The sequence below is a fragment of the Ochotona princeps genome, chromosome 26 (genome assembly GCF_030435755.1).
Source record: "Ochotona princeps isolate mOchPri1 chromosome 26, mOchPri1.hap1, whole genome shotgun sequence".
NCBI classification, from domain to species: Eukaryota; Metazoa; Chordata; class Mammalia; order Lagomorpha; family Ochotonidae; genus Ochotona; species Ochotona princeps.
In genome coordinates this window covers 24,075,734-24,087,779 of record NC_080857.1, presented here as the reverse complement: position 1 = coordinate 24,087,779, position 12,046 = coordinate 24,075,734, and the positions used below count along the sequence as shown (strand labels likewise).

General features: G+C 40.3%; 1 protein-coding gene across 2 annotated transcripts in view; it reads left to right on the top strand.

The window, feature by feature from the left end:
* Positions 1–9,646, top strand: part of PALS1 (protein associated with LIN7 1, MAGUK p55 family member) — a 66,027-nt gene extending 56,381 nt beyond the window's left edge. For both annotated transcript variants that reach the window (XM_058655415.1, XM_058655414.1), the window contains exons 12-14: positions 182–384; positions 2,866–2,976; positions 7,788–9,646. In XM_058655415.1, coding sequence (XP_058511398.1) covers positions 182–384; positions 2,866–2,976; positions 7,788–7,964 — 491 coding nt within the window. In that variant the 3' untranslated portion in view covers positions 7,965–9,646. The remainder of the gene's footprint in view (positions 1–181; positions 385–2,865; positions 2,977–7,787) is intronic.
* Positions 9,647–12,046: the final 2,400 nt, after the last annotated feature.

Below are 12,046 nucleotides of genomic sequence, written 5' to 3'. Positions count from 1 at the left end.
ATACAAACACATTTTTTTTCTCAATCTGGAAATAAAAGCAGTGTAAACACATGAACTCTTTAACATTTCCTTTGTCCAGTATTTCATAATCTGAACTACAGAATAATTCTAGCTAGCAAAATAATCCCCTATCCTCACTCTGATTCATGCCCATTATCTTTGTCTGATTTTGTTTGCTTAGATACAACTCGGAGTAGGCGAGACCATGAAGTAGCTGGTAGAGATTATCACTTTGTTTCACGGCAAGCATTTGAGGCAGACATAGCAGCTGGAAAGTTCATTGAGCATGGTGAATTTGAGAAAAATTTGTATGGAACCAGCATAGATTCTGTACGGCAAGTAATCAACTCTGGGAAAATATGTCTTTTAAGTCTTCGTACACAGGTAAAGCTAAAATCCGGGTCTAGGATATGAAATTTAGAGGGCAAAATAATTAGTGGGAATAATTTCTGTCTAGTAACAGTAAAGCATAATTACGTTCTTAACTGCTTTCTGACTGATGTGCTGTTTGAAATCAGACGGTGCTAAACCTCAGTTTCCTCACGGGGAACATAGTATATTCTCATGTACGGTAATGCATATATTTTCTGAAACTAAAAATACAGGAAGTATTAGTGTTGTTCATACAGCAGGTCCGGCTGCAGTAACACCAGCATCCAGTGCTGGAACGCAGGTTCTTGTCACGGCCACTCTGCTTCCAAACCAACCTTCTGCTAATATGCCAAGAAGGCAGCACAAGGTGACCCTAATATTTGGACCCCTGCCCCTCCGGCTTCCGCCTGGCCCAGTGCTGGCTGTCCTGCTCCTTTGGAGATTGGTCCAGCTGATGGGAGAGCTCGTTGTCCCTCCCTCCATCTACTCTACCTTTCAAATAAATCTATAAAAGAAAAAAATATAGACAGTAACTGTTGTACTGGTCACTACTGGTAATACTTCAAGTATTTTAGAGCCTATAAAAAAATTTCTCTTTTCTGCCACTGATTCAGGAATTTAGAAAATGCAAAAATCATTCCTACAGCTTCATACGCCATTGTGAATACTCAGAATATCACAATGAATGCTCACTGCTAATAAATGATGAAACAGACTAAGCAAAATCTAAAATCATTAGCCAGTGCTTGTATTTAAAAAGATCAAATAATTTTAGAAATTGTGGAGTTTTCAGATTATGTTTCCTGTGAAAGGAAATAGCTGTTACATGGAACTTCACTGTCGTAGATAGAATCTGCTGCTGCTGTCAGCTCTGGTGACACATCAGTTGTCATCAGAGAGATCCACGAGGCAGGTGTTTGGCAGAGACAGATGCCACTACGAAGATGCCATCTCGTCTCCACCCTGATGTCAGCTTCCTGCTAATACACCTCCAGTATTTGCCTCACTGCTAGGCAGCTTGGGTTCCAGGCTCCTGACTGTGGCCTGGCCAAGTCTTGGCTGTCGCAGGGTTTCGGGGAAGTGAGCCAGCAAATGGGAATACCTCTCTGTCTGCCTTCTGAATAAATGAATAGCAATTTAAAAGAATAGAGATGTACATAATGGAGAATTAACTCTAAAATGGCTATCCTAAAAGAGAAGTAAGGTTTTTTTTTTGTTTTAAGTGAATGAAAACGCTTAGGTTGTACTGTGAAAAGACTTCAAAAATATCATGAAATGGAATTGAAAGATAATTACTTTGGTGCATTTTTTAAACCTGTGCATACTTCCCATAATACACATTTCCATGACCTTCTGATGATCTCTCATTTCAATTGTAATGATTTAAGAGAAACATAAATGATTATACTAAATTCTTTCAGAATTGTCTATATTATTTGTGCTGACAGATTTTACCAAAGAACTCAGAGTAGTTATGCATACTGTTTAAATCATCTTAACATTGTAAACAAAAAGGCCATTTTCCTAGTCTCCATTTTGGTAGGCGTGCTTCAGTTGGATGATGCTGTGATGGAGTAATAAATCCAAAGTAAAAACCACCATCTCCTAATTGGGAGAGTCTGCTTGTTCTCATGTGTTCTGCTTCAGAATTTTCTTTGCATGTTTATGTGCAGCTACACAATAATCATCTTGCAGTGAATGGTTGTATGTTAAAATAATGGACTTGTGGGTCCAGTGCAGTAGCCTAGTGGCTAGTCTTCACCTTGCACACGCCAGGATTCCATATGGGCACCGTTTATATCCCAGCAGCCCTGCTTTCCATCCAGCTCCTTGCCTGTGGCCTGGGAAAGCAGTCGGGAATGGCCCAAAGCTCTGGGACCCTGCACCCACATGGCGACCTGGAAGAAGCTCCTGACTCCTGGCTTCAGGTTGGCTCAGTTCCCTGCCACTTGGGGAGTGAGTCATCAGACGGAAGATCTTTCTCTCCATCTCTGACTTTCCAATGAAAACAAATATATCTGACTTTACAATAAAAACAACTAAATCTTTTAAAAAAAAAAAAAAGAAAAGAATGAGCGTGCTTATTTTGAAGTGGGAACACTCATTGGCAGAGTGTTTGTTTGTTTGTTTGTTTGTTTTAAGGTTGTTTTTATTGGAAAGTCAGATATGCATAGAGGAGGAGAGACAGAGGGGAAAATCTTCTCTCCGATGGTTCACTCCCCAAGCAGCCAGAACTGTCAGAGCTGTGGCAATCCAAAGCCAGGAGCCTCCCACATGAGTGCAGGGTCCCAAGGCTTTGGGCGGTCCTCGACTGCTTTCCCAGGCCACAAGCAGGGAGCTGGACGGGAAGTGGAGCTGCCGGGATTAGAACCAGTACCCATATGGGATCCTGGTGCATGCAGGGCAAGGACTTTAGCCGCTAGGCTATCACGCCGGGCCCAGCATTTAAATGATGCAAGTTGTTTTTAAAATCCAAATATTTTTTCTTTGCAGTCGTTGAAGACCCTCCGAAATTCAGATTTAAAACCATATATTATCTTCATTGCACCTCCTTCACAAGAAAGACTTCGAGCATTATTGGCCAAAGAGGGCAGGAACCCAAAGGTAATGGTACAGGCTCTTCTGCTGCTGCACAAAAAGCAGCACTTCACCCTGTTGAATCTCACAGTTCCTAGCCCTTCCATCACCTTAGGCTTTCACCTGATCACTGTTTGTGCGGGGGCACTTACCCCAGAATGCTCTGCCTGCCTGCCACTGGCTAAACTGTCGCAGCTCTCCAAAGCAGGAGTGTCTCTTCCGCACACATTCCCTGTTGTCACCTGCTAGCGTGTGGCCATCTTTGAAGCAGGATCCTTCTTTAATCTTCATGTGGGTCTGTGACGTTTCCAGAGGGATTATTTGGACCACACCAGGATCCTTCACCAGTGCTTATGAAGAAGAGTTTTTCCCTTTTAGTCAGTTCATGTTGGCATGGTGCCACATTCGAGTGTTGCTTGCATCTCTTTTGCTCACATTGAAACTTTCGTGTTCTCTTTCTTATTTTATTCTTTCACAGTCTGATAAATGAAAATGGTTTCAAAACTGTCTTAGATCTGTGTTGGATGTGGAAGTAGTCCAAATTGTGTGAAACTTTAATTAAATGATAATATTAATCTGAGGGTCCTTTTTCTGATATGCATAAAAGGACAACTTAGTCAAGCAACTTACTCTATCAGAATAGCTGGGTTTTGCTCACTTATTTCAACTTTTTTGTTAGAAGTAAAGAAATGCCCCATGTGCTGTGAGCCCATAGTGCTCTAGGGTGGGGCCTGGCTGATTCCAGCATCCGCCACTGGGTGCCTTCCCAGAGTCACATATCCAGGAAGCTGAATTGAAAACTGAACCACGGCTCTAAACAGGAATTTCAGTATAGAGTGTAGGTGTCGCAAGCAGTAGTATCTTTAACTGCTCCACCAAACACCTGCTCCCTTGCTCCATATTTCCTAAAGAGAAGGATTCTTTTTATAAGTTTGTAACTGCTGGAAGGAAAAATGTTTGGATGCATACGTAATTTTTTTAGAATTCAAATTTTTGCATTAACTGTTTAAATTACTTTCACATCTCTTCTTAAATATTTTTAATATTTATTTCATTCAAAAAGCAAAGAGGTGGAAAGAGAGAGAAATCTCCCATCTACTGGTTTATTGCCTGAGAGCCTGCAATAGCCAAGGTGGGACCAAGTAGAAACCAGAAATCAGAATCTCCATCTCAGTATCCCAGATGCGTGGTAGGGACCCAAGGTCTGTCTTTTTTAGTGTAATATGTTTAAGCTTGTGTCATTTCTAGGCCTCTAAGTCTTTATTTTTTTAGGCCTCTAAATCCTTTTTTTAAGGGTTATTTATTTTTTTAATTGTAAAGACAGATTGACAGAAGAAGAAACAGAGAGAAAGGTGTTCCATCCGCTAGTTTACTCACAGAACCAATCTGAAGCCAGTAGCTTCTTCTGGGTCTCCCATGCAGATGCGGGGTCCCAAGGCTTTGGGCCATCCTTGACTGCTTTCCCAGGCCACACGCAGGGAGCTGGATGGGAAATGGAACAGCTGGGACATGAACCAGTACACATATGGGATCCTGGCATGTGCAAGGGGAGGATTTAGCCAGTGTGCCATCACACTGGGCCCCAATTGTTTGACTCCTATCCACTCCCTACTATTGTATCTGGGAAAGTAGTAGAAGATGACCCAATTAATTGGGCCCTTATCATCCATATGGGCAAAGTTCCAAACTCCCAGATTTGGCCTGCCATTTGGGGAGTGAACCAGCAGGGAGAAGATCTCTTTTCTGTCCTTCCCTCTGTCTCTCAGTCATTCAACTTTTCCAGTAAATAAATATTCACCTCCTTTTTAAAAAAGATTTATTTTTATTTTTACTGCAAAGTCAGATACAGAGAGGAGGAGAGACAGAGGAAGATCCTCCATCTGATAACTCACTCCCCAAGTGGCCACAACAGCGGGGGCTGCACCAATCCGAAACCAGGAGCCCTTCCAGGTCTCCCACACGGGTGCAGTGTGGCGGTCCTCGACTGCTTTCACAGACCACAAGCAGGGAGCTAGATGGGAAGTGGATCTGCCAGGATTAGAACTGGTGGCCATGTGGGATCCCGGCGTGTTCAAGGCAAGGACCTTAACCACTAGGCCACTGCACCGGCCCCACCCACCCTTTTTTTCCCCCTGTTTTGCAGTGTGTTTGCAAATTCATAAGTAAGGGTCAGAGTTTAAATGATTAAAAGGAGGATCAAACTATAAGGGAAATACGATTGGTACTGTAGAAGTTACTGTCCAGTAACTGCTTAGGTAGACCGGAAACACCACAATTGAGCCAAGAAAACGATGTGTGCTAGAGACCAAGTAGGACTCCATTCTGCTTTTCGGTCTAATTTTGTTTTTTATAACATACACACCTACTTGTTTGAGGCTGTTGTCTTCCAGCAAGGATCTGTTGTTACACCAAGGGTCATAAACATTGGCCAGAACATGTTAAGCAGTTTTCTTTTGGTTAGTCTGGCAGTGTTCTCAAGGAATTTTAGCTATTTTATCATTTTGAATTGGGCATCCTAAATTAAACAAACTCTAGAAAAATGTTGGTTTTGTTTTTTTAAAAAATACGAACTTTGACCACCATCAGAATATTTTAATGATGTACAAAATGCTTGATTTTCTAGTAGAAATCTGTAATTTATTTTTATTAGAATGTACTTTAAGTTGTTTAACTCACAGATTCTGTAATTTAGTGAGTTCTGACATATGTAACCAACATAACAATGAGGATTTAAAACATTTCTACCACTCTAATCAAGTCTTCTTACACACCTTTGAAGTTAAAACCTCTGAAACCCCCCAGGGAACTGCCAGTCTGCTTCCTGTCACTGATTTTTGTCTATGAACAGAAGTTCATATAATGGAGCCACATAGAACGCTTTAGCTTGTGTCTAGCTTTTGATCAGCATGCTTTTGAGATGCTGAGAAATATGTCATGATGTAAATATACCACCATTTGTTCATGGATTCTGCAGTTGAAAACCATTTGGATTTTTTTCCCCAGTTTGAAGTTAGTATGAGTAAACCTGCTCCAAACATTCATGTGTTGTTTTGGTGGACCTATGCTTTCCTTACTCTTAAATACATGACCAGAAATAGAATTGCTGGATCAAGTCAGTCTGTTTTCACTGTCATAAAACTAGGTCCAGTGGCACAGTGAGTTATAACTCGTAACACCAACATTCCTGTTGAACCACTGGCTCAGACAGCTTTCAGTAATGCACCTGAGAACACAGCCAAAGATGGGCACCCAGATGGTGTTCATGGCTTCTAGATTCTGTCCCCGCCATTGCAGCAATTTGGGGAACAAATTAGCAGGTAAAAGATTTTCTCCCTGTCATTCTTACACATAAATAAAACCTTTAAAAACAACTGCTGTTTGAAACACAAGTAACTATGAAATTGTGCTAAATAAGTAGATAATGTTCAGTGGATAGCTAATTGTGCTCTGAATCTGTTACATTAGTATAGGGTATAGTGAGTGGCTAATTGAACAGTTGGAAGTGGAAGTGATAGTTCTGCCTGTAAGTTTTACCTGCTTTTTCTTACAAAATATTTTGAAGGAACACATTTTACTTCATCTTAGATGTAGACTAAAGCACTAAATAAATGATGTGATTCTTTTGCTGATGATGAAAAAATGCCTTGAATTTGATTAAACTAGGTGGAATAGGGCTTGGCATTTACATTTTAACTCTAGCACCACAAACTTTCCTGTGGGGTCCTAGAATGTTCTTAGCTTAGAATGTTTCTTGAGCTTTGAGTAGACATGAATTTTATAGCAAAAATGTCACAGTGTGTTCAGTTATAATAGTGCCCCAGAAAGGGAACAAAAGATTCTGTGTGCCACATTCAGATACACAACATTCCAGAATGAAAATTAGAGAGCCACACAAGGAACTGCCTCAGGACAAGCCAGGATTGTCCGCTCTTGATATTCTTTCTTTGAGAGAAGTTCTATTGAAAGATCCAAATTGTTTTGTACTGTGGGTCCATCTAGCATGTGACTTATGGCTGAGACATTTGGTCATGAGTTAAATGAGTTATCTTCCTTAATAGCTATGATTTTGGAGCTGTTTCACCTTCTTAACTCCTGTGCCTCATAAATAGGATTTCTGATAAGGTCTGCATATAGCCTTGCCACCAGATTGTCTGTGAATCAGCCCTTTCCTTTATTGTGTTTTAAAGGACCCTGTATGGGTTTCCTAAATTCTGTTAGGATACTTTTTTTTTTCTCCATTTAAAAGCCATCCTTTGCATTTTGAAACAGAACAGCAATTTAATGTATTACATTGAGTATTTTCCCCAACACTATATTTCAGCTTATTAAACTTTGGGCTAACTAACAATGTCTTCACAGAAGGATTCTTTAATCCTCTTTATTCCTTTAGTCTTTCTCTAACTCTGCTGGAGACAGAAGGGCAGTTTTATACAAGATCCAAGGACATATGATGCTGTGAGTCCTCGCACCAAGCACAAGTTTCATTCCAGGTTACAGAGGTGTTCTTCTTGGAAAGAAATTATTAACTTATTATGCCCTAAAGTGTTGGGAAACAAATGTTTGTAGGGAATTCAGTCTACATTCTCAAAGTAAGATAGAAATAGATGAAAACCTGAACAGTAGTATATCTAAGAAACTTCATAATGTAAGTCTTGCTTGTGCTGTTCAAAGGAGACCAAGTATGGTTCTCGTGGAATCAGAGAGGAGTTAGTGAGGCTGGTTTGGAAGACAGAAGCAAAGTGACTTGATGTAAGATCAGCTTTGTTTTTTGGCTCTGACTCATCCTGTATTTTGGGAAGGTCAGGAATTACCTCACACATTTTATTCTCTCTTTGCAGCCTGAAGAGCTGAGAGAAATCATTGAGAAGACAAGAGAGATGGAGCAGAACAATGGCCACTACTTTGACACAGCGATCGTCAATTCGGACCTGGACAAAGCCTATCAGGAACTGCTTAGGTTAATCAACAAACTTGATACTGAACCTCAGTGGGTGCCATCCACTTGGCTGAGGTGAAGGAACATTACTCTGTGACAAAACTGGATTTGATCTGGCAAACTGTCAGTAGGAAGACAGGCTGAGACTTCAGCAGGACTGAAGATGAGGTGGGAGGAGGCAGTATAAGCTATAGACCTGGTGTTAATCGTTTAAACTAGTCAAAAGAAAGTCCCCTTGGCAGTTTGTACACAGCCTTCTTTTGTCTCCATAAATGGCTTTGAAGGTTCTTGCCTCATTTTGTGATTCTAAGAGGATGCTTTCAACAGAACAGTTCTTTTATTCTATTAAAAGTTTTTGTTTCCATCTAACAAAATATTTTCTGCTTGACCATATTTCTATGAAAAACTTGTGTTTGTGTACAGAAACATGTCTCACACTTACAAATATTGGAGTTATTTAACATTTAAACAACTTCATGGGGATATTTTGAAGGGACTGTGCTTGTATGCACTGGGCAAAGACAGTATTGGCTTAGGAGACTAGTTTTGTCATCAGAAGTACTTTCCTGAAGAAGAAACAAAACGGTGCCTTTGGTTTGGAGCTAATTTGTTAGCCTTGAATTCATTTGCATTGTCTTTTAACTGACAAAAAACAAAAAAGCATTCCGTTAGAAGCACCAGCATTTTATAGCTCAAGCTTAGTGGATTAGACTGCATAAGCAATAGATTATAATAGACTGTAATGTAGTTAAAAGCATATCAATTATGCTGATCTTTTCTAATTTGATTTTTTTCCTTAAATTATTATGGTGATTTTATAGCCTCACTTCTGTTCTTTGATTTGCATAGTACAATAGACTATTGCATTTTTATGAATGGCAATACATTCACATGAACTGTGTTGACTGTTAAGTTTCTTCTTCATGATGGTAAAGTTTTTATATACATGGGAAGACAGCACATTCGACAGTTTTTGTGTTTTTTATACATGAGTATCATGTGAGTCTATGGCTATACTAAGTAACAAACTGGAATTATGTTGATGAATATAGCTGCTGTACTGTATACTAATATTTAATAGATAAATGGTCATTGATAACACATGTTCAGCATTGGAATAAAATGTTATATGTATCTTTAAAGATCTTTAAGACTGTGACAGCTGACTTTGAGATCAGAAGGAAAGGTCGACCTGAAAGTCACTTGAATATTTTAGGAAAATATTGCGGGGGACGGGGGACAGGTCTCCAACACATAGAAGTGGGTTTTTAACCCAAGGTGGTGTGCCTGTGATGACCAGGATGGAGCAACTGCTACATCATAAAAGCAATGCTTCACCTAATGGGACTTTTGTACTCTCTGTATCTCTGCATGAAAACTGGCATGGAAAGTTAACTTTGAGTCTTTTCAGGCCTCTAAGGATAGTGTGATGTGTGATAAACCTCAAATGTGAATGTCTTGGATTTTACTTTTAGAATTTTAGCTACAGCATTTCCTGTTCCCAGAGCTAAACACTGGAGTATACGGACTTGTCGCTTATTGTAACATATGCTGTTGTTTTTAATGAGTACTTTGTTGCAGTGTGATGTTTCTGTATTTTTTTCTCTTCCATGCTATTTGAACAAATGTAAGCAGTTTTTGTGTTGCCCTTTATTGTTCACCTCTGCATAGCTTCCTAAGTTGGCTAAGGAAATAAGTCTTATTTGAAATATTTTCAAGATGTTCCTTAAGAAGAAAGTAATGTAGGTTGAAGCAAATACCACCATATATATGGTCTGTTCAAACCTGAAAAACACTCCCAGAACAATGCAAAGGTCACACCAGTGTTTTTGAAAACCAAGGAATATACTCAGCATGGAATCTTCAGTCTTCCAGGTTTCCAGCATTGACAGTCCATGTTATCGAGTGAGGACTCAGGTGTTAGCAGGGAGTGGCTGTCATGCCCCAGAAGCCAGAGGGGATTTACTAAGGCCAAATGCTGTCAAGACTGACACATGGCTTTAGTAAACGGGTTTTACACCAAGGCCCTTGCCATGCTGTGCTTTTCGGAATATAATGGTAACATTTTCAGGGTCACTAAAATCCTGTATTTCTATCCTTCCCTTGCAGAGAAGACATATCTATGCTGATACTCAACACAGTACCTAAAGTGACAACAGCTGCCTTCCTCACAAAATAGGGAAAACACCTTGTTGTATGATAGTTGTGCAGCAGCTCTGACCGTCCCATTTCCTGTCCCTCCATGGTTTTGATTGGAGACTACTTACAGAAATACCAATAGCTAAAGAAATGTGCTTGGAATATCCAACTAAGGAAATAGCTTCATTTCTACTTTTATAAGTCAGGAGAAATGGAAGGAGAATTAACATTTACACTAATCCAGATTTGCTTTCTATGAAAATCTAATGTCTGGATTTTTTTTTCCCCTTTTTTCATGTTCTAAGGAATAAGTAGTGATAGGAATGATTTGAATGTAATTTTGTGAATGTGGGAAATACAAACCAGGGATTTAGCCTTAATACAGGTAACCTTTCTGGCATCCATTGTTATTTCCTGGCGTACTATCTTGTCCTGTATCTGCACTCTTGTTGATATGTCATACTACATGCTGTATTGTACAAATAAAAAGTGAAAATATATTTTAAGTTTTAAACCCACTGAGTACTTTTGCAGTTTGTCTTCTCGCACTCGATGTATACACACACAGGAAGACCACTCCTCGTCACATTTTGGCAGAAGCAAGATCACTGCACTGAGTAGAAAAAAATCTTTGTTTTTAATGTCTCTTAGCAGATATAAGTAGTTCCTGTTTTGTTTTTTGAAGATTTACTTGTGAAATGCAGAATTAGAGACCTTTCTTCCATCCACTGGTTCAGTTCCCTTTAAAGGGCCACAATAAAGCCAGGAACTTCATCCAGTTGTCCCACATGGGATCAAGGGCTGAAATATTTGGGCCATCTTCTGCTGGTTTTTCAGGCACATTAGAGGAGAGCTGGAGCCCAGGACGGTGGCCTGGTGGCTAAAGTTCTCGCCTTGAATGTGCCGGGATCCCATATGGGCGCTGGTTCTCATCCAATTCCCTGCTTGTGGCCTGGGAAAGCAGTTGAGGACAACCCAAAGCCTTGGGACCTTGCATCTACATAGGAGGCCAGATCGGCTAATCTCTGGCTGTTGTGGTCACTTGGAATAAACCATCGGACAGAAGGCTTCCTATCTATATATCTGACTTGCCGTATGCATCAGCTACCCCCCCCCATGCAGCTTTCTATTCATAAATGAACATGTTGCTGCTCTTTCCCCTCCCACTGTGGATTACTCTAACGCAGCAAAGTACCTGTCCACTGTTTTTTCTCTATTTTAACAAATGTTAAACCACAAGATCACTGCACTTTCTAATAGGTAGTTTGGGGCCTACCGTGATGGTTCAACAGCTAAATTCTCACCTTGCAAGCTCCAGGATCCATCACATATGGGCGCCAGTTCGTGTCCTGGCTGCTTTATTTCCCATTTAGCTCCCCACTTTTGGCCTGGGAAAGCAGTAGAGGACAGTCTAATACCTTGGGACTCTGCACTTGCATGGGAGACTCTTCTAAGTTCTTGGCTCCTGGCTTCTGATCAGCTTGGCTCTAGCCATTGTGCCATTTTGGGAGGAAACAGTAGAAGATCTATCTCCATAAATCTGATCTGTCTTTCCAATAAAAATAAATCTTAGGGAAAAAAACAAACAAACAAATAGCTAGTTTGACCAAAGGTAGTATCAGAGTTTTAAAAAACAATACGGGCTGGGCCCAATGAGTTAAGCTGCTCCCTGCCACAATGGCATCCTGTATGGGAGCTAGTTCTGGTCCTGGCTGCAGTGTTTCCAATCCAGATCCCTGTTAATGTACTCAGATGGCCCAAGCGATGACCCAGGTGAAACACCTAGCTTTGCCCTGACCTACCCTTGGTCTTTAAGGCCATATGAGTAGTAGAATATTCTCTCTGCCTCTCCCCTCTCTAACTTTGCCTTTCAAATACATAAATCAGCATTTTTTCTCTTTTAATCTAGGGTCCTGTGGCCCATACTTTAAAGTGAACATGCAATTTCAGTGGAAAAAAAAAAAAAAAAGCTAAATAATATGGTTTCCTACCCCACTTCCCTTCAAACTAATTTTGATTCCT